Source organism: Myotis brandtii, unplaced genomic scaffold (genome assembly GCF_000412655.1).
Source record: "Myotis brandtii unplaced genomic scaffold, ASM41265v1 scaffold693, whole genome shotgun sequence".
NCBI lineage: Eukaryota > Metazoa > Chordata > Mammalia > Chiroptera > Vespertilionidae > Myotis > Myotis brandtii.
The window spans coordinates 603,846-627,009 of record NW_005370710.1 but is presented as its reverse complement, the minus strand read 5'-3'; the positions used below and the strand labels follow the sequence as shown (position 1 = coordinate 627,009).

At 47.0% G+C, this 23,164-nt stretch overlaps 1 protein-coding gene across 1 annotated transcript in view; it reads right to left on the bottom strand.

Moving 5' to 3' along the window:
- The window catches only part of CNTN6 (contactin 6), a 155,898-nt gene that overhangs the window by 86,899 nt on the left and 45,835 nt on the right, over positions 1 to 23,164 (bottom strand). Inside the window, exons 3-4 of the mRNA XM_005881884.2 lie at positions 8,729 to 8,855; positions 1,808 to 1,983 (exon numbers count right to left, since the gene is read on the bottom strand). Of these exons, the coding sequence (XP_005881946.1) occupies positions 1,808 to 1,983; positions 8,729 to 8,855 (303 nt within the window). The remainder of the gene's footprint in view (positions 1 to 1,807; positions 1,984 to 8,728; positions 8,856 to 23,164) is intronic.

Below are 23,164 nucleotides of genomic sequence, written 5' to 3'. Positions count from 1 at the left end.
TGAGAGGCTGGCAAGTGAGGCGGGGAACGTTGGAGTCTGCAGCAAGCAAGCCTCGTGCTCGCTTCAGTGCCTGGCTGCCGGCCGCCATCTTGGCTGACAGTTAATTTGCATATACTCACTGATTAGCCAATGAAAAGGGTAGCGGTCGTACGCCAATTACCATGTTTCTCTTTTATTAGTGTAGATATGCGTTACCCACTTTACACACTTCACAATTATCAGAGACTTTCCAGTTTCCAAATGTACTTTTAGGTGTTCTTTTTAAAATTCTCCTGGGTCTTAATTTCTCTTTCAGATAAAAATGCACTTTATCACCATATCATCAGGATCGTGTTGAACTGGCTTTGCATTTCTTATAAAAAGTTAAGATATTCTACAGTGATCAGAGCCCGCGAGGCTTTTAACATTTATTTCTAAATGTGAGGGTTTCTTTTTCCTCCCGGTGAAGACCTTGGACAAGAGACTGGAGTGAAAATACTCCTCACCTTGAGTACACACGTTCGAAACCCATCTAAGGAGGCAGAGAGGCCTCTATGAGGACTTTCACCTGACAACTTCACCGCTATCTGGGACTACGGTTTTTTATTCATGTGGATTCTGCTTTATTTCCCCCATCTACAATTAACACATATGTACATGTGTATGCTTATCTATTTCTGAATATATATGTATATATGAATATATATGTATATATATTCACATACATGCAGGGTGTCACCAAAAATGTATACACACTTTGACAGCTGATTCCATTCCAATTGGAAGATGAAATGTAATCTATTAAACACTGCCTTTATAATTATTCCAAGTGTGTATACATTTTTCAGAAACAAGGGCAGCCCCAAATGGCCAGCATAAGGGGAACCTCCGTGTGTGGAGCAGGGTCTGAGGGACATAAGACCTGCAGGGGAGACAGACCGGGTTATTAATCCACACACTGCCGAGAGCTGAAGTAATTCCATAAGGTGGACTCTGCCCATATATTCTATGAATGAAGTTTCAAAGCGATTACTTGTTCAAAGTAATGGACAACAGGCCCTTCCCCTGAACACTAGCCCCTGGGCCCCAATGGGTCTCCTGCAAGGCTGGGGCTGGGGGAAGTGTTGCAGGGGTGGGGGGTAGAGGGGCATGGCAGCCCGCCTCCTGCACCACCCACCTCAGCAGCGAGAATTACCTTCAAACCCGGCTGTCCCTGGATTCCACAGGGAACACTCTAGTCCCTGGCAACGCTGCCTATAAAGGATAGGAGACACAGTGTCTATTGCTCATCTGCTAATGCTCCCAAATGTCACCAAGGTAATTACTTGGGTGACATTTATGTGACGCCGCTGGACAGTGTTCGGTTAATATAAAGTCTGCCTGCGGCAACTGCTGTATTTCCACCTGCATCGTACTGTGGCCCGTGACCGCGTCCCCGGGGAACAGCCACCTCCCCAGGCACCCCTGCCCTCGGCCTCCCCTCCACGGGCTCTGCACCCCAACATTCAACACAGAGGACAAGGAGGAGGAGTAACGGAGCCTATGTCTTTGTCTTATATTTCCATCTGGACGCTTAGAGCTGTTTCTAAATATGATCCCCGAGATGTAATAACAGTGTGAGTGTCTTCTTTTATTGAACCGGATTCCCTTTAACCCCGGGAGTCTGGATTCGCAAAACAGGCCATGAAAACGTTCGCCTCCGTAAATTCATGTTGTTTCTCAGAGAGCAGTTGAACAGCAAAGCTGGATTTTCTTCTAAAATGAATATAATAAAAATACTACATTTTCATAATCACAGCAAGTATAGATTTTTTCCCCACAAACTCACATGCAAATTGGAGCTTCGCCTTCCGACTCAGAGCCGTGCCCAGCGGGTTGGTGGCCAGGCACTGGTAAGTGCCCGTGTCCTGGTCCCAGCGCGGGCTGCTGATCGCCAAGTTGCCTCCGTCCAACCTGTGGTGCGAACTCATGGAGAAATCCAGGTCTGTGCCATTTTGCCTCCACCTTCAAGGGGGGAAAATCAAGTTATGCTAATCATATAAAGAGTCAGCCACTATGTGTCATACACAACCTTTGTAATTCCAGGGATCGATTAGAAAACCCAGCATGGCTCCATGTGGAGACGGTCCTACCAGTTCCACCAAAGATAACTGTGCCCATGAGCTCAGCAAAATCAATAAGTAGGATATTTGAAAGATCTACTCTTGTTCGGCCAGCGTGGTTCAGTGGTTACACATCGACCTCTGAACCAGGAGGTCACGGTTTGATTCCGGCCAGGGCACATGCCCGGGTTGTGGGCTTGATCCCCAATAGGGGGCATGCAGGAGGCAGCTAGTCAATGATTCTCTCTCATCCTTGATGTTTCTATCTTTCTCTCCCTCTCCCTTCCTCTCTGAAATCAATAAAAAATATTTTTTAAAACAAAGAAAAGAAAGATCTACGCTTTATGAATTACAACCATTCACCTAAATGAGTACAAAGAGGCAACAGAACCCTCAACATGAGAAAGAAAACGATCTGTCAAGAACACAGACCATCTTACTCCTGGAGCAACTTTTCGAACAGCGTGACCATCCTGCTCACCCAGAGCTGACACTGCGAAATGAAACGTCAGGATGATTTAGGGAGAGACATGCGGACGAATGTGTTACAAACGGCCCAGGAAAGATGGCCAAGAGCTCACAGTGCCGGGCGGAGGCTGATAACAACCCGACAACAGCCTGGTGGCCATGGAACACGCCTGTCCCTGTTGGTCTCTTCCTGGGAAAATTAATCACGCTGGAACCAGCACCATGGTGCTTGGAAATGCCAAGCTGTCCTGATACTGGAACAGCACAGACAGGGCTCGAGAAGCTTTCACTTTAGACAGCAAAGCCTCCGGCTTAGTGATTACTGAGCAAGCCTCTAGTCCAGTGGTTCTCAACCTTCCTGATGCCGCGACCCTTTCATACAGTTCCTCATGTTGTGGTGACCCCCAACCATAAAATTATTTTCGTTGCTACTTCATAACTGTAATTTTGCTACTGTTATTAATCGTAATGGAAATATCTGATAGGCAGGATGTATTTTCATTGTTACAAATTGAACATAATTAAAGCATAGTGATTAATCACAAAAACAATATGTAATTATATATGTGTTTTCCGGTGGTCTTAGGCGACCCCTGTGAAAGGGTCGTTCCACCCCCAAAGGGGTCTCGACCCACAGGTTGAGAACCGCTGCTCTAGTCCATGAATTAAGTGGCAGGAAGGCCTCGCCATGCTTTATTTTTAAGAACCAGAAAATGCTCTGGAAATGCCCTTCGGTCATTTGAAGACGAGAGAATGCCCAGTGATTATCTCTAACTTCCCCACTTGGCACCCCCTAAGTTTCGTCAACATATCCAGACATGTAGAAGCGTGGATATTTCATAGTTAGTGAGATGCATTACAAGGACACAGGTGTGCGTATTCATATATGAATCATTTAGGAGCCTGGCCGTGGTGGCTCAGTGGTTGAGCATCGACCTATAAACCAGGGGGTCAGGGTTCGATTCCTGGTCAGGGCACATGCCCTGGTTGAGGGCTTGATCCCCAGTAGGGGGCGTGCAGGAGGCAGCCCATCAATGATTCTCTCTCATCATTGATGTTTCTATCTCTCCCTCTCCCTTCCCCTGTGAAATCAATAAAAATATATTTTAAAAAATCATTTAGGAAAACAGACATTTAAAGATGATGACTTTAGACAATCAGTCATTTAGGAAAACAAGTGGATAGCCTTTCCCATGGAACAGAGCCAATTTCCAAGGATTCCTCTGGTCACACTAAGATCAGACTAAACATGCATTGAGGGGCGGGGGTAGGGGGGTGAACTGTAAGAAAGAAATCACATTTTACAAAATTCTTCCAAACAGCACTGACCTTTTCAGGAGCACCCTAAAACAGCCCATGGAGAGAGACAGCCAAGGTCTACCTCAGTGAAAGAAATACGGACACAGGTAACTCACCCTCGACCCCTGGGAAGTTCAGAGTAATTGACCCGCCAACATCAAATCCATTTGAGCTTTTGGACAAACTCGTCACTTTTAACTCATTGACCCAATTCTGTGCACCTCAAGTTCTTTTCAATAAAAAGAGTTTGAAAGACAACAGTCAAAAATACTACATTTCACTTTGCTGAACTTCCTGCCAAATCTCTGTTCTTCCTCTGGTCCTCAACGTCAGGAGAAGCAAATGGTGAAAAGTGTCCCCTTGGGGCGTGTCTCCTGCCCCCACGTCCTCCCCTCTTCGGGGGTCACGCAGCCTCACAGCGCCTCCCGGCCATGTCTCGGGCCTCGAGCTCCCTTTCCTTTCAGAGCGAAGCAGACAGGGCCTGGGCTCGCCAGGTCCCCTTCGTTGGAAATCAATCACTGGAATAAGTGCTGTCATCCTTACATGCTCCTAATTAAGCTCCGTAATTGTTTCTCAACACAAATGCAAAGTGCTCGGCTTTGCTGCAGCCAAGGAGGCTCTCGCAGTCGCCCCATCATCATTCCCATCACTCGGAGCAATGATTATCACGCCGGGCACATAGACCGGGCCACGCCGGTGTGGGCGCCGTCCTAATTAATACGTCTGAATCGATGGAGAGAGAGGTGTATGAATGGATTCGAGTGGTGGTCGTGCACACGTTACGGATAGGGCTGCACACCCGGGAGAATGTTCCTACGATGCTGGTGAGGAAATGTGCTTTAGATGATTATTTTAAGCGTCTAATTAATATCATACCAATCCCAGGAAACATAATGGATTCAAATTAAAATCTTGACCTTTTGCTGGAAACATTCTTCACCATTGAGACGTTAAGCCCAGAGTCAAGAATACGATGGTGGCGGCCACGTCTTTCTGCTTCCTTCCATAATGCAAGTGTGTGCGTGTGTGTGTTTATAAGTGGGTGGGTGCACGTGTGTGCATATAGTATGTGCATGTGTGTGCATGCATGTGTGTGGGGGGTGGGGGCATGTGTATGTGTGCGTGTATGTTTCAGAACTGGGCCTTGCTTTAGAACAGGGGTAGGGAACGTCTGGCCTCCAGGCTGTATTAAGACCCAAGAAATCACTGGATCTGGCCCTGCTAAGGCATTAGGGGTGAGTTCATTAAATGTTTGACCAAATGATCAATTTAAAAATGTTTGGCAAATTTTTAAGTGGATAATTGTGTATGGCCCGCAAATGATGTTATAAATATCCAAATGGCCCTTTGCAGAGAAAGGTTCCCCACCCCTGCTTTAGAAGTACACGAACTGGAGTACTCCTTCAAAGTGCCTGTTTCTGGGCTCATCCCTGCACCTTTGAAGAGAACTCCACAATCTAGGTGGTGAGCAGCCTAGCGGGGTGGGGGCCACGTGCCCTACTAGTACCTTTGACAGCATTGCCTTGTGGGAAGAACCTTCGGTCTAGTGTATCATTGGACAAGTCATCCAATTTCCGCAGAAGTCATCTCCATCACTTCTAAAGTTTGCACAGTAACATCCCTCCTGTTTCATGGCCTGGGGCTTTAGGGGTCACGGGAGGGGGGTGACTGAGAAGGAGAGAAGCCGAGTGAGCACTGGTGTGGTTTACTACAAATCTGGGCCCCGTCCGGACTCCGGAGTGCCGCTGTGACCAGGCGGGGCAGGCAGAGCTGGAGAGAGGAGTCTCCTGCTGTGACCAGGCCTAGAGCAGGTGGGGCACACATCCTCGATGACCTTCAAAGACCTGTCTCTGATGAGAGTGTATGTGGCCCATGTAGGAACCTCTTATGTGTCACCTCACTTTTCCAAATACAATGTGTCCTCTGAGCCGGAACTCAGCTTGCTGCTCTCAGGTGATCCTAGACCAGGGGTGGGCAAACTTTTTGACTCCAGGGCCACAATGGGTTCTTAAACTGGACCGGAGGGCCAGAACAAAAGCATGGATGGAGTGTTTGTGTGAACTAATATAAATTCAAAGTAAACATCATTACATAAAAGAGTACGGTCTTTTTTTTTTTAGTTTTATTCATTTCAAACGGGCCGGATCCGGCCCACGGGCCGTAGTTTGCCCAAGGTTGTCCTAGACTTTCTAGGGATAAGCCATCCCACCCACATGCCATCTTTGGGGACCCCATGCTCCTTCCCTTTGCAAAGCTCCCTGGCTAGGCTTTCATGCCCACGTCCCACCTGTTGTTAAAAAAGGGGACGCTTTCCATGGGGACGCTTCTGTCCCAACTTGCCTGACACGTCTACGTCTTCTCACTTTCCCGGGATCTCGTTTGTAACGGTGTTTTTATTCCATTTGAAGTGACACTAGACAAGTTGCTTTTACACAAGTTCCAAAGTTCTGCTTTACATATTGCTTGTTTGCCCCATGAGATTTAATTTGCTAAAGGGAATTTACCAAAGAAATAAAATAAAATATCCACAGATCTCAAAATCAACTGGATAAGGAAGCAGGTGCCAGGAAAGAGGAATGATTCTCCCAAGATCTCACAAGGTCACACACGGGATGACAGAGTGGGGACTAGCATCTCCGCCCTTCTTCATTCCAAGTCAGCACCTCTTTCGGATGGCTTCCCACTAGATCCACGTGCCCTCAGATAATGTGAGGGCCTGAACCCCAAAGTTTTTCCTCCATCTCACACACACAATCTAAGGCGAATGTGGTTACAGTGAGTTTGTTGCTATAACACTTAAGTTAGAAAGGGTCAGATTGAAACAACTGCACATTCTGTTGCCAGTGGGCATTATCTGAGACACCTCTGCCCTTTGCTTTATTATCAAGGAATTTGGGTCGGAGCCTGACATTTCAGCACTCCGAATCCCTTCTTTCCTCCCTCCTTTCAAAGCCTCTTGCCTACTAGTGGTTTATGCTATAATATTAGAGATGGGCCAACCAGGTTATGGGGTTGGAACTAAATTGCCTGTCTTTAGCCTCCTAAGTTACAAGTATCCTAGAAACAAAAGCCATTTAACAATCCTGGGATTTTTAGTCTCTTCATTCTGTGTATTTCTTTATTGATGAAACTAATTGGTGAATTATCTTGAGAGCCATTGTTTTATATTTTTTCTGCCTGTTGTAAACCAATAGATACCTTATATAAGTAGCTGATTGATTGGTGGATAGATTGCTTCTTGTACTTAGCCAATAGGGACTCATCTTATAGGGGTTCACATATTCTTTTCCTTCTTTAACAAACTCTACCAACTCTTATGAGCAATCAAATTCGCTCTCAAAAATAAAATTACAACTTTAAGTATTAGGTGAAACGAAAAATGTGTTAGTCAGATATTTATAAATTTAACCACATGTTAAATTAAATAAGACAGCTCATTATTGAAAAAAAAATCAACCAACAATAAAAAATCCATTTGTTAAGTGAGTGACTTTTCACCTACAGCTGAGCTCATTGTTGTGGGGGTGCAAGGACAGGAGCCTGGGGCAGTGTATGAGAATTACGTGAGGAGACATCACCTTTCAGCTCTTTTGTTGTTGAAAAAAAAAGATGCAGAAATTAGCTCAAAAAAGTATAAGCGACAGTTGTCTTTCTTTATCTTTGTGCAGTTGAGTCATTTAGGTAATTAATCTACATAATTTTAAGATCAAAGTAGTTATACATATAAATATGGCATTTTTAATGCAACATCAAAAGTAGGCAAAACCAGTTTATTTTGCCCTAATGGGCTGAAATCATTACTTTCTGTGTGTGTTTATTCAACTTCCCCGATAAAAATTATGATTTTTGAAAAATGCTTTTCAAACCCAATGTTACAAGAGTCATACTAATATTTACTCTGTCTTTTCCTATATTCACTCTGCATATGCAATTCTCCCCAACCAAATATCATTATTATTTACACAAGCAGACTATATACGTGCATATACTTTAATATTTGTGAATTCCATCCACAATGAGGATCAAATTCTGCCTTCCCTGCAACCTTATAAGAACAAAATCATTACTGACCCCTCCCCCCAATTGTTCACAGGTTATATGTGAGAAACAACAACGGTTTCTCGTCTTTGCCCAGAATGAAACCGTTGTGCTGCCTCAGAAGGCACATAGCTGTCTTTTAGACATTCTCCCAAAACAGTGCTTTCAGGTTGATGGGGCCCAGCCGTGGGGTCACAGGAATTTATCAGGTACAGTGAAGTTTCCATCTTGATTAACTGCTTTGAGGGGAACCTTTACCGTCTTCATCACCATTGCGTGTCGGGCAATGGAGGCAGTAGCCTCACCCTGGGAGGGGAGTACAGAATGGGCCAGCTCTGTGGTCTCTCCAATTTAGGAAACATCTCTTCCTTTCCTTCCTGTCTTTTCCTTTAATCTCCTCTTATTTTCTGTCTTTCTATGTTTCCTCCCTCCCTCTTTTCCTTCTTTCCTTCCTTCCTCCCTCCCTCCCTTCCTTCCTTCCTTCCTTCCTTCCTTCCTGTTCTTCCTCTTTCCTCTTCTTTCTTTTCCCCTTTTCTTTTTTTCTTTCAGTTCTAACCTCAATACGACACTGCGTGGCAACAATGTCAAGAGTAACTCTTCTAAGCAAATCTGATCAATAAACAGAGTCCTAGTAGTGGCTGCCGGGAGGGTGGGGCATTGCTGCCTGGAGAGTGGGAAACTCAGGGAACAAGGAGTCGTCCTGGAGCCATGGCCACAGCGGGACACCCGCGTCAAAACTCCCGGAGCCCACACAGCACTGAGGGCGCTCTGAGCCCTTTCTTCTGGGCATGTTTTACCTCGAGACAAAGAGGAAACTCGAGGTGCCAAGAGGCAGGACTTACATGTAATGGGGCGGAGGGTAACCGTTGGCGGCACAGCTCAGGGTGACTTCCGATTGTGACGAAGCCAAAGGGACCGTGACGTCCTGGGGCTCCTGCGTGAAGACTGGGCGGCTGAAAGGACCGTCACCTGGAGGAAGAAAGGAGTCCCGCCGGGTGAGAACCGCACCTGCTCTCAGCGAGGCCCCAGGCCCCGGGGATGTCAGGCCAACACACAGCTAATGAAGGGCACGTACTTTGAAAGGGTCTCAAACACACAGCACTGCGAGAACAGTGCAAAGCAGCGGTTCTCAACCTGTGGGTCCCGACCCCTTTGGCGATCGAACGACCCTTTCACAGGGGTCGCCTAAGACCATCCTGCATATCAGATATTTACATGACGATTCATAACAGTAGCAACATTACAGTTATGAAATAGCAACGAAAATAATTTTATGGTTGGGTCACAACCATAAATGTATTTAAAGGGCCAGAAGGTTGAGAACCACTGGCAAAGGAATGTCTGGAACCATTTAGAGTAATTTTGCAAACTGATGTCCAACCTCCCAAATCAATCGGCTTACATGTCCTGCGAGGATAGTCCTGTGCGTAACCACAACAAAGCCACCCACGTCAGGAAATGAATGCCGGCCCGGCACCAGCATCTAGTCTTCAAGCCCCAGGTCACCATTTTCCCTAACGAAACCCTTCACAGCCAAAGGTTTCATCTCAATGACCGTGGGAAGCAGGGCGTGCCCAGGCTAGACAAGTACCCGCCCGGAGGAAAACGGCTCCAGGAATCCTAGGGAATTTTTCTAATTTGTTTCCTGCTGTAGACACATAACGCTTTTTTTTTTTAAGAAAAATGAAGAAAAAATAACATAATATCAATATAAAAAATAAACAATAGAATCAGATAAATTAGGAGGTTGCAAATGTAAGGAGACAAACTACAAATGCAACCACATCTTTAAAGAACTAATAAATCAATTAGGATAGGCAAGCAACCAAATAGACGACTACTGAAAGTCAAATTACTGACATAAAAGGGTAATTTGAGGTCATTATAATGAATGCAGTTGAAAAACACAGATAATAAAACAATTGAAGGAAAGGCGATGAATGAAAAAGACATAAGATGACCCCGCGTGACAATCCTTGGTGTCACTGAGCCGGAAGGGTCCCTGTGAGTGGATGGAACACACCCTCCAGGGCCCTCAGAGAGGCACCTGCTGGCTGACTGCTGGCCCTCAAGCTAAGAAACACTTTTGGAGACCAGACTGAAACAGCAAGTCATCTAAAAGCCTGAAGCCCAGCCGTTGGCTCAGTGGTTGAGCGTCGACCCATGAACCAGGAGGCCACTGTTCGATTCCAGGTCAGGGCACAGGCCGGCTTGATCCCCAGTGTGGGGTGTGCAGCGGGCAGCTGATCAATAATTCTCTCTCATCAATGATGTTTCTATCTCTCTCTCCCTCTCCCTTCCTCTCTGAAATCAATAAAAAATATTCTTAAAAAATAAAAGGCTGAAAAAATGAGGTTACTGGCTGATTTACTAACAGGAGCATCCTGACCAGGAGACAGTGAAGAGGAGTCCACGGTACCCCGAGGGAAAGGGTCACACGACTGTCACCTCCCACCCAGGTGTCTTTTAAATAGAATGACACTCACCATTCATCCCAGAGAAAGGAACACTCTCAGGGGATGGAACCTACATGTCTGTTCTGGGAGAAATGACCTAACACTGAAGTCCATCCGCTAAGCTCTCAGGCCCCGAGAATGAAGGAGAAATAGGATGCACACAGACTACATCTACATGGACAATTAACACATGTTGGTTTCAGTTGTGGAACAGGGTACAAATGCTGTGAACTTGGAAAACAGGAAAACATCAATATAAATACAAAAATGAGGAGTGGGTAGTGAGAAATGTGAGTGCCAATATTATCTTTCACAGTCCATAGGTAATGATATACACATACATTTACATTTACATATAATATACATATACATGAAAAGCATAAGCTTTTTTAAAATATATATTTTATTGATTTTTTTACAGAGAGGAAGGGAGAGGGATAGAGAGTTAGAAACATCAATGGGAGAGAAACATCGATCAGCTGCCTCCTGCACACCTCCCACTGGGGATGTGCCCGCAACCCAGGTACATGCCCTTGACCGGAATCGAACCTGGGTCCTATCAGTCTGCAGGCCGACGTTCTATCCACTGAGCCAAACCGGTTAGGGCAAGCAGAAGCTTTTTATATATACACTAGAGGCCCAATGCACAAAATTTGTGCAACAGTAGGCCTTCCTTTCCCTGGCTGCCAGCACTGGCTTCCCTCTGGCATCCGGGACCCGGGCTTCCCTCGCAGCCCAGCTTCATCTGGAAGGATGTCCAGTCAATTAGGTTATTATGCTTTTATTATTATAGATGTAATTTTTGAAGCATAAACACTCTGAATTCTTAGTGTTACTTAGTGAATTCTTTATAAAATCTAAGGGGAATCTTTTAGGAAAAAAAATTTTTTTGGTCTTAAATCATTTATTCAAAGTTCAAAATTCTCTTTAATTTTATTTATTTCAACTTAAAATTTATTGCAATATTGTAGCATCTATGGTATGATCCCATTTTAATGAAAGTATTTTTCTCTGTCTATGCATTAATCTGTCTACATGTTAATCTACCTTCTCTATATTTATATGCACAGAAAGATGGCTGCAATATTACCTAATTTTAATGATAAAAATCATGAAATTTGGGTAATTATTTTTTTTTGCATAGCTTTCCATAGTTTGAATGGAAAATTAACACACATTGTCCTATCCTATATAATAAAAGCCTAATATGCTAAGTGTCTGGTGGTCTGGTCCTCTGTTCAACCAATCAAAGTGTAATATGCTAATGATATGCTAAGGCTGCTCAACTGCTCACTATGACATGCACTGATCTCCAGGGGGCAGACACTCCAACTGGTAGGTTAACTTGCTGCTGGAGTCCGGCCAATTGGGACTAAGCAAGATGGGCTGGACACGCCCTGGAGCCCTCCAGCGGTCCCTCCCTGGCTGGCCAACCTCCTGCATCCCTCTCTGGCCCCTGTCGTGCACCAGTGGGGTACTTTGGCCTGGCCTCTGCCTTCTCACAACCCAGGACCCCTCAGGGGATGTCAGAGAGCCGGTTTTGGCTGATCCTGCAGGCCAGGCCAAGGTACCCCACTGGTTCGAATTCGTGCACCAGGCCTCTAGTGTTAAATAAAACAACTGATTTTTTTTTAATTATGGAAAGAAATTAGAAGCAAATATGTTGACCTGGTAATATAATTTATGATGGCCTGAATGGCTTGTCTGTTCTTTTCTGCACATTTGCTACAAGTTTAAAATTTCCAATTATGCTCCTCCCCCCACAAAAGAAATTCTGGATGAAGTCGTGCGTATTAAGTACAGAGCACAGTGCCCTGCACACGGCAGGCACTCCACAGACGTTATTCATTGCCTTTCCTTCCCTCCCAGCACAGGAAGAGCTTGCAGACTTCGTGTCCTCTAAGTTGGGAGTGGAACCGGACTGAGTGATGTCTTATATTTGGAAGGTGATTTGTGGTTTTCAAAGGACATTACAAGCACCAATTAAGAGATGAAATCCCTGCGGTCCCTTTGGTGAGGCACACATTTCCAATCTCATTTAATTGATGAATTTAAGGCTAATAGAATCGGGCATTCTCTAACTCACTGGCTCACTTGGGAAGACTCAATAGCTTGGTGGTGGTGAGATATGACCTGTTGGTATCTTATTTATTCCTGGATACGTTTAAAATGTGTTTTTATTGATTTCAGAGAGGAAGGGAGAGGGAGAGGAGATAGAAACATCAATGATGAGAAAGAGTCATGGATTGGCTGCCTCCTGCAGGTCCCCTATTGGGGATCAAGCCCACAACCCGGGCATGTGCCCTGACCAGGAATCGAACTGTGACCTTCTGGTTCATAGGTCAAAGCTCATCCACTGAACCATGCCAGCCAGGCAATTCCTGGTTCTCAACACCTTAAAGCCTGATTCATAGCAGTGAAAAGTCTAGCTTGTCGGTTCATTGTTGGGTCTCGTGGTGAACTGTTAGATGATTCTCGGGCTGGAATGAAGTTAGTGAAGCATCACAGAATTTCCTGGCTTCGTCTACACTGTCAGAAAGCACGGGGAACATCGGTTTTCTGGACCAGCACAGCTGCGAGCTGTGTAGCTGACCCCGACTCAAGCTTAGGGAAGGTCAGTGTTTGCTCCAGGTTGTACTGTGGGTGGTGTCCCCGCCGGTTCTCAGCCGGGTTTGAGTCCAGGGATGCTCCCCACACAGCGCACCCCAGAGCCCGGCCTCTCCCGCTGGCTGTGTCTTCTAGTGCTGGCCTTGCCTCTGTTTCCAGGCCACCTGCTTTACTATAGCTTGTCTGCCCTGCAGTTAGGTTCTAGCGAGATAATCAATCTCCTCTCTCTCTCTCTCTCTCTCTCTCTCTCTCTCTTTCATTTCCCTTTGTCTTTCAAGCAAGTTACAAAAAAAAAGAAAAAATCCCTCAGGGAGATACCATCTAATTTCCAGGGAAGGGAAAGTAGTTTCAGGGAGGCCCAGTGCGTTACTCCAGAATTAGAGGCAGACCGGAGTCTTACATTTTCTGATACGGGGCATTTGTGAAAAACGAAGTGAACAGATTTAAAGTTGTCCCTTTATTATTTTCTTAAATATGTTTTTTATTGATTTCAGAGGGAAAGGGAGAGGGATAGAGAGATAGAAACATCAAAAATGAGAGAGAAATCATTGATTGGTTGCCTCCTGTACACCCCACACTGGGGATGAGCCTGCAAGCCAGGCATGTGCACTGACTGGGTATCAAACCGTGACCTCCTGGTTCATAGGTCGACACTTAACCACTGAGCCATGCCGGCCAGGCAAGCTCTCTCTTTTTTTAAAGTATATTTTTATTGATTTCAGAGAGGAAGGGAGAGGGAGAGAGTGATAGAAACATCAAGGATGAGAGAGAATCATTGATCAGCTGCCTCCTGCACGCCTTCCACTGGGCTGTCTTCATTGAGCCCATAACCCAGGCCTGTGCCCTGACAGGGAATGGAACTGTGATCTCCTGGCTCATAGGTCCATGCTCAACCACTGAGCCACACTGGCCAGGACACGCTCTTTATCACACGTTTCTCTACTTTATCATGTGGTGGGGTGCGCATGTGCGTGCCTGCATTGGTGTGTGTGGGTGCGCTGCACTTGCATCAGGAAGTGTTGTAAATGCGGCATTTTTTTAATTTTAGGAGCTTTTCAGTTTTCATGAACTGTAATTGACTGGGAGATAAAACGTCCACCCCGCATAACCTCTCACCGAGAGTGGCTTGAACAGTTCAAGCAGCGGCCCCCCAGCCAATCACCAAGGCTGATTAGCAAGGCCCCAGGGCTGTGCTGGGGACGGCGGGCGCCTCTATCCCTCTCGCAGCCAGAAAATGGATGAGGTTGCAGAGACAATGGTCCAATTAGCCGGGAGCTGCCTCAGCATCCTTAATGACCAGCCAGGGATGAATCGGAGAGCTGAGAGCGGGACCCGGCTCTTCCCGCGGCTGACGGATGCTGCTGCCGTCCGCGTCCACGGTCAATGGCTCTGACGTGACTCACAGCCAATTATGCTTCTAACCCGAAATCGCCGGTGGGGAGGTTCTCTAAGGCCGATGGGGGCAGTGAGGTGGGGGGTCTGAATAACCTCTTGTCTCCAAGACAATGCTTTTGTCTCTTTTGAGTTGTAGAGAATCTGGCAGATTAAACAATGGGGAAAGTCGAGTAATGAAGCTAATGATCTCAGCATGCGCCCTGATTTCATCAGTGTCCTACGGGTTCTTCTCCCGGGGCCCTCAGGCCTCACAGACGTACGGGAAAGGCCCTGCCTGGGCTGCCAGAAAGGTTTGTGGATGTTCTTTCCTTTTGGCTATTTCTGTTTCCCTCTGAATCCCCAAGACCTGCAATAGTGATAATTTCTTGATTCATATTTAAGGAAAAAATAAATAAATGACAATACAGATCAGATTCTAATATTATAATTAATGAATTTCCTGTAAAAACCCATCACCAGCCCAGCCAGTGTGGCTCAATGGTTCAGCACTGACCCAGGAACCAGGAGGTCATGGTTCGATTCCCAGTCAGGGTACATGCCCAGGTTGTGGGCTCGATCCCCAGTGTGGGGCATGCAGGAGGCAGCCGATCAATGATTCTCTCTCATTGGTGTTTCTATCACTCTCTCCCTCTCCTTCCCTCTCTGAAATCAATAAAAATGTATTAAAAAACAAGCAAAAAAATCATCACCCAACTCTTCATTGAGTATAAAGAGTTTAACCTATTTGTGTCTTAACTGTATGTTTTTTAAATGGATACTTACTGAGAGCTAACCATAGCCCAGGTCGAAGGGCTTTGCATGAGTCATGTGAGTGTATCCTCAGCACAGCCCTTTTTTGGATCATCAAGAAATATTTCCGAGTGCTTCTGGGTGCCAGTCACTTTTAGAGACAGGGTTACAGCAGGACCCAGAACAAATAAAATCCCGTCCTTCTCCTGGGTCTGAAAAGAAGAAAGTGACATCTCCCTTCCCTTCCCGCTTTGGAGCAGAGCAGCCCCGCTGTTTGTCTGAGGTTCCAGGGAGACCCAGGCACCTGATACGGAGCCTCGCTCTCATGTGAGCACACCGTGGCCGCCCAGCCCGCGTGCTAGGGGTTGCCCGCCCCACCTTCCAGGGAGCATTTCGGCGGCGATCACTAAAGAAAGAAGAAGATACTTGCTTCCCGGGTGCTGTTCAGCCCCAGCAAGTGCCAGCTGCTGTGACGCAATGCCCGCCACCGCAACCAATTCTTTCTGATGGAGGCGCCAAGGTTAAAGGAGAGATTTCCATAACCACAAGCAAATTAACTGGCAGTTTTGCATCAACAATAATGAGATGGGGCCGTCAGAACCTAACCTTTCATGTGCCTCGTTGCTTTATGACAATGAGCACGCTTCAGGCCGGAAAGAGGAATGAGCTGCTGAGGTGGGTGCCAACCTCTCGTGCTGCCTCAGGCAAAACCACCCTCTCCAGGGGCTGAAATAACGGGTAGGCCCTTGGGTAGAACATAGGAGGTTGCAGGGATGTGTCCCCAACAGCGTGGAGGTAAGATTATCTTCGCGGTGAGGAGAGTGAGGTCCAACATATAATGAATCAAACCAACCACCTGTGAAGCAGCTGGGTGTCTAGAAAAATGCGCCCAGACGGGTCTGGAAACACTAGGGGGCTCCGGGGGTAACCCAAGGAGGCAGACCTGGGGTGGGTCCCCCCCGAAGGCTCAGTGCCTCACCAGGTCCATGTTACCACGAGTGACTCGCATGTCTAACAGCACAGAGGTGTCTGCAGAGACGCGGCGAAGGGGAGTAAATGCAGTAAGAACGGGGCAGTGTTTTTATGGGGCTCTTCAGGCAGGATGGATCCCAGCAGAACCACGACCCCAACAAGCCTCATGCTTATTGTGCGTTTAAGGGGAAGGGGTGTGGATAGTCTAAATGCTGTTTAGTAAAGATTTAAACTGACCTGCGGAAGTGTCTGCCCTTAGGGGGTAACCTCTGAGTCCTGGGGTGTCCTACCTGGTGAGAATGTTTGTTGATCAGGGGCCTTGGCCAGCCGGGTCCCCTCTGCCACCTGGGATTCATGGTGTTGGGGGAGGGTGTGGGGTGGGCCACAGGGGCAGTGACCACGTCCACATGACTGAGCCCCAATAGAGCTTGGCGGTGGGGCCTCCCCTTGGGACAGGAGAGCTGGAGACTCTGCCCGTGGGACTCCCTGGACACCCCCCTGGGCGCCTCTTCTCTCGGCTGAATCCGTGTCCTTTCACTGAATAAGCCGTAGATGTGAGAATAATGAGGAATCCGTGAGTCCTTCCAGGGAATGACCAAGCCCGAGGGGCTCGGGGCCTCCTGAACTTGCAGTTACATCAGAAGGGAGGGTGGTCTTGGAGACTCCCCAATGTGGCAGCGCCTGGCACAGGTTGTCTAGCCTCCCAACAAGCCCAGGCCGTGCAGGGGGGATACTCATCGCGTCTTTCAGGCGGAAGATGAGGCACCAGGGACTTGTTCTACATCACGTCGCTCAGAGGTAGCAAAGTCAAGGTTTGGTCCCAAATAGTGGGACTGCCAAGGCCATACATCGATCCCTTTGCCACCCTCCCCACCAGCAGAGAGATCGCTAAGATTGCAAGGGACAGGACACTCGATGGCCTCACTGTACCAATAACAAACATCTCTCAAACCTGCAGGACCCACGCCGGCCGCCAGCTTCCTGATCCATTACGGCTATTCAAGTGCAGTGAGGACAACAGGCTTAGGAGCTGGCTGCCACTGGAAAGAGGGTTAGAGTCCCCGGGGCGGGGGGGGCGGGGGGGCTGTGCCATGTCAGTCAGGGACACAGGGTGGAGGGATGCAGGCAGGAGCCTTCACTGTGGTTCCCACAAGAAGGAACAGTTGGGGATGGAGGACGCTGGGAAGGATTAGGGTACACTGGTTTGAATAACAGCAGCTGCCTCAGGTGTGAGGCTGTTGCTACCTGTCTGGTACCTGGCGCTGGGCTGATGAGGGCAGGGCATATAGGCCCAGCGGGGAAGGGCCTATGAGGAGGGCGCAGGGGGAATGGGCCCTGAATTGGTTGGTTTCCCTGTGAAAGACACGCAGCGAGTCCTCTCCTGACCCTGGGAATTGGCTGCCCTGGAGGGTCAGTCTCTCCAAGGTCAGCCAGGTCCCGGATGGCAAAGCACCAGAAATACAGAGCATGAGAAGGTGGGGTCGATGCAGGAATCCACTGGGTCAGCTGGCAGGACGCAGGGAGTGGGGCATGTTTCCCGTGGGTCCCTTCACCCCCGATACGGTGACAATGGGTGGTGAAAACAGGACTTGTTATGCATCAAGGACAGATGTGCATGTTCCATAAACAGATGCTCGGATGGACAGGGTGTTAACCCTTCATGGGCCGGAGCCAAGCGGGCTCCTCTCCGGGGAGATGATGAGGAAATGCAGGCTGAGAAGACAGCATCCTGCATAATGCATGTGAGGAACCTGGTAACTGCAGAGAAAAGCAATCCCTATAATAAAAACAATATCTGAAAAACAGCCATCTCGATAATGACATAGCAAATTCATGAGTACAAACTCATACAAGGTGCCCCCCAAACAGGTGTGCACACCTGAACAGCCGGTAGCTCCACTGATGCTTCTTTCTTTTCAGCCAGACTAAGTTTGAACAAAGGAAATTCATCCTCAAATGCCACCGGAAGTGTGAGAACGGAGTTGACATGCAAACACTGCCTTTATAATTGTTCCAAGTGTGTGTACATTTGGGGGGGGGCACCCTGTCTATTTTTCTGATTGATATAAAAATATCGCATACATTTGCTTAGCAAGGGCTCCTCCTTAAAGACTCGGCCCATTGGGTGCTGAGAGAGGCCAGACCCTCACTCCACAGAGAGGCAGATGCCCAGTGTGGTGCCCGCATGCCCGGATGAGCCTGGGCACCCCCACTTCTGTGAGAGATGGCCCTCCTTTCCTAAGTCATCAGCAAACTTAGAAGATGCCGCATAAGGCGCAGATGTCCACCGTCAAACTGTCTGGGGGCCATGCTCGCCCGGGGTCGGCTGATCTTAAGTCGCCTCCGTAGTGCTTCTGGGTTCACTGTTCTCCCCTCTTTGCTGTACTTTCTGCTGAGCTGAGGGCAGGAGGCAGGTGATGGCCACGCCCTGGTTGGGGCCCAAGTTGGCAGAATGAAGCATAGAGAAGGGTCGCAGGGAGCTTCTGCAGGAGGACACGTATTTCTGAGGCATTCCTTTATTTATTTATTTAATTGAAAAAGGACATGAGAAACTTCCTGGGGCGACGGAAATGTTTACATCTAGTTGTGAGTGGTGGCTTCCTGGCGGGTACAATCATTAAAACTCATTGAACGGAACGCTCGCAATCACTGTATTTTACTGGATGTTAATGCCGCATTGACTTCTTGACGCGAGTGCCGTGGGAAGGCCGGACGATGCTTTCGACCTGGGGATGAGCAGAGCACTGACCATAAGTGTGTCTAACAGACGGAACCCACTGGAGTATCACGATGAACCATGGAGTTCTTGAGAAGAAAATGGAGGCCCAGAGAGGAAATGGACTTTACAAATATGATCCAGCAGAAGAGAAATACCAGAGCAATACTCACCAGGATCGCACATGGACAGCTTCCTGTATGGGCTTCGCAGATTTCCCGTCGTGTGCAATGGTTCGACGCACCCCGCGAAGGAGGCACCACGGTGATCCCATTTTTGCCTTGCTGAGCAAGGTGAGTGTTGACAGGGTAAGTGACAGCAAATGGTAGAGCTGAGCCTGGGAGCTCTATTTCTGACATCAAAGTCTGTATTTTTATTAAAGTACAGTTGACACACAACACATATTAGCGTTAGGCGTACAACACAGTGGCTGGACACCTACCCACCTTTGGATGTGATCGCGGTGACAAGCCAAGCACCATCTGTCACCGTGCAGAGTTATTGCAATGTATTGACTCTGTTCCCTAGGCTGTGCTTGACACCCTGTGACATTATTTTATGACTGTAAGTGTGTATCTCTTAATCTCCTTCGCCTTTTCAGCATCCCCTCAGCCTCCACTGAAAACCACCGGTATGTTCTCTGTATCGATGAGTCTGTTTCTGTTTTGTTTGTTATTTTGCTCTTTAGATTCCACATATAAGTGAAAAAATACATTATTTGTCTCTTTCTGTCTAACTTATTTCACTAAGCATAATGCCCTCATGCATGTTGTCACATCTGGCAGGGTTTCCTTCTTTTTCATGGCCGAGTAATATTCCATTGCACAACTGTGCCACTTCTTCTTTATCAGCTAGTCTATTGATGGGCAATTGGGTTCCTTTCATGCCTTGGCAACTGTCAGTAAAGCCAGGATTAACATAGAGGTGCACGTAGATTTTTAAATAAGTGGGTTTTTTTTGTTTTCTTTAGGTAGATACCCCCAAATGGAATTGCTGGATTGTAGGATAGTTCTATTTTTAAGTTTTTGAGGAGCCTCCATACTGTTTTATTGTGACCTGGGGTGGGGGGTTACTTGATGGCAGAGGTGGCCTATTTCCTGTTCTGTTGGTTTGGCAGGTGCTATTACTCCATCACACAGTTCTTCTCAGTGAGTTCAGAGGTCCCTCAAACGGCCCCCCTGCAGCCGGTGCCCAATACAGGTTGGAGTCAACGCAAAGGAGACGATGTACCATCAGCTCAGGCTGAGCTCATCTGAGTTTCCTGCTCTAAAGTCTACAACTGGTGGGTGGGTTAGTTCATATATTCATTCGTTAAAGGGCAATTTATTGAGTGGGAGCGGGATAGACAGGTGAGTGAGGCAGGTACTTTCCCGGATGCAGACGAGCCCTGACTTTCTAGGGCTTAGAGGTCAGCTGCGGTCAAACCTGTATATTTATGCAACGCAAGGTAGACCATACTGACTGCGAAGAAGGGCATCCAGAAATGTGCGTGCATGTGTGCTTGCGTGTGTGTGTGTGTGTGTGTGTGTGTACTGGCAGGCAGAGTTCATGGGAGGAAGCCCACTGCTTTCTCAGAGGTAACTGGATGCTCCCTTTTTCTACATTTATGTGGAGACGTCTAACTGTATTTGTGACCATTATTCATCTTGCTCATTGACAAGATTAATTTTAGATATTACAATGTAGAGTCATTTCCGATTTTAATCAAAAGCATTTTTAAAAGTTCAATTGATATATTTGTATTTTTAACCAAAATCCAGTCCTCAGAGGCCATAGGACAACCAAATGTACAATGAGGTGGTTCATTCTGTACATCCAGTCATCTTTTAAAATTTTTCTAATGTTATTAAAATGTAAACTTTAAAAAATGTTATTACTCTATCAACTTCTGTCAATTCCAAAGGGATTCGATTCTTGCTAATTCCATTAGCAGGCATAGAAATATGTGATTGTTCCATGTTTTCTCTATCAAGTCCCCTTCTTGCTGGGGGATGGAGTGTAGAAAGCAGTGCCTCCTCTGAAGTCTGTCAGCCCCTCGGGGAGCAGGGGGGATGCACAGGCGAGGAAATGGGAACAGGGCCCTTGGTTCTGAGAGGACAGACGAGCCCCCGAGACCTGAAGGCGGGTCCTTCCCTCCCCGAGGTGCTGCTGATCTCAGTTGCTGGTGAGCATGGCTTGACTCTTCACCTTGGGCTGTCGGGTCATCATTAAGGATTTTACGTGTGTGTGTGTGTGTGTGTGTGTGTGTGTGTGTGTGTGTGTGAATGTGTGTGAGTGAGTGTGTGAGAGTGTGTGTGTAGGTTGATTGTGGATAAATGGCGCTTAGACAGGGAGGTGAACCAGAGGCCCTTAAATGGCCAGTGTTCCCTGGCCTCACAGATTAAGCAACCACCCCTGAGCAGGACAAAAATAAGTAACACCGAGGACCAAAAACCACAAACCCAGTTGTACAACCAACATACCGGTCCTTGTGAAACGAAGCAGCTTGATGCTTAACTAACCGCTGAGGAAAAAATAGGACCGTGACTCAGCGCCTGGCACACCTCCTCTGACCAACCCACGTCTTCTTTAATTTAAATTTCCATGTGGTATTTTTCATACATTTAAAATTACCAATTATTACCAATTATTGCTCTTTAGATTCCACATATAAGTGAAAAAATACATTTGTCTCTCTCTGGCTGATAATCAATATTAAGCTGCAGCATCTTTCTGAATAAATGGATGGCACTGTCTTTTCATAGAAGAAGGTACCACCTTCTACGGTCAGACTCACAGTTCCTTGACATGCTCTCCTCTGACTGTGACATCCCCACCTTCCTGTGTTTAGGACCCTCCTTCTCTGAGGACTACACATTTCAACATGACGCCAGCAGCATGGCATCGGCCTTTTAAAGTCAATGCCTGTGCATGTAGGATATTCCATCTTGGCCTTTTTAAAAATCACAGCTTTAGCTCACCCACAAAAAAAGGGAGCGTGCCTGTGAAAATCACACTAACGATGTTCAGGAAGTGACACAATAGTGCAGCGAAAGTAAAAGGATTTTCTGAGACCACATTGGAGATGTGGCTCCCGTGGCCCTGATCTTCAGCCGCGCCTCGGACAGCGATGCCAGGCATTCACTTCTCCAGGTCACGACTTGTAAAGGAAGACGTGACACCGTCCAGGCACCACCATTACACACGCAAGAACAAGTTTTCACAGATGCACGGTCCACATTCCAGTCAGATTCCACGTGTAGAGCTGGGGCTGAAGTACAATTGGATGCCACACTCATTCGGGCATATCTCATCAATTTCCTGTTCTCTTTTCCACAGGAAATGTGGGACAGAGGCTATACATACATGCACAGTTCATATAGGAGCTACTTTTTTTTTTGAGGTTAAGAACAAAGAAAACCAGGCAAAATGGCCACAGGAGACAAGTGAGCGCTTGCTGTGTTTTACACTAAGAATCCCCACTCTGAGTACTTCGCATCCTCCTCTAGGATTATGCTCCCATTTTCAATTAGTAAAAACTCCACAAGACTTGCTCAGAATGAACTACTGAGTAAAGGCCCATGGTGACCTCGGAAAACGCTACCGCCCGCCCTCCAGGAGGTCCTCCTCCAGCTCTCTGGGAACAAACTCAGTGCCAAGTCCTTGAACTCCAGGAGCTCCTGGAGAACTGGGAAGGAAGATGCTCATCATCTCCCCCCATATAGCTACTGATCGCTCATGTGTGGGAATGCCAGGCTGGCTTCATTTGTCTCTCTGGGAGAAGGCAATGAGTAGATTCTTCTACCATATCTGAACAAAAGTCTTAGAAGAGTAGCTGGAAATAGTTAGGAGACATTAACATAACAGGTGAATATAAACATGTCTTGAAATCATTCCATACATAATGAGTGCCTTGAAAGTATAAAGCTTTAAAATGGAAGGAGAAGATCTTCTGGGGTGGTTTCTATGGTGATAGGAGTGATGCTGGTGGGATGATTGGGGTGATTGCTGATGGTGGGCAGAGAGGGTATTTGCTATGGAGTGTGTGGAAAGAGCAGAGATGTATGGAATTGATAGACATTGAATAGTCCAGTGAGTAATCTTATAAATGTTATTACTGTTTGGATTCTTTGTAAAGAGTTACTCCAAATTAGCAGAATAACATGCTCTCAGATATCAACTTTCCACACCCATGAGTAGCCAGGATGCTTATGCTGTGAGTACTTAACATGACACAAATTACAAGGACAGAGGGCAAGTCCCCTGGTAGACACACCTACCTAGAAAGACGTCACCTCGCAAACCAATACTGCACATACATGACACCTGAGACACAGAAGGGCACGATTGCTAGGGCATATACAGAACGTGTGTCCTGAGAAGATGCAGCCCAGAAGTGTAGGTGTCTGTATGATCAGATGCTT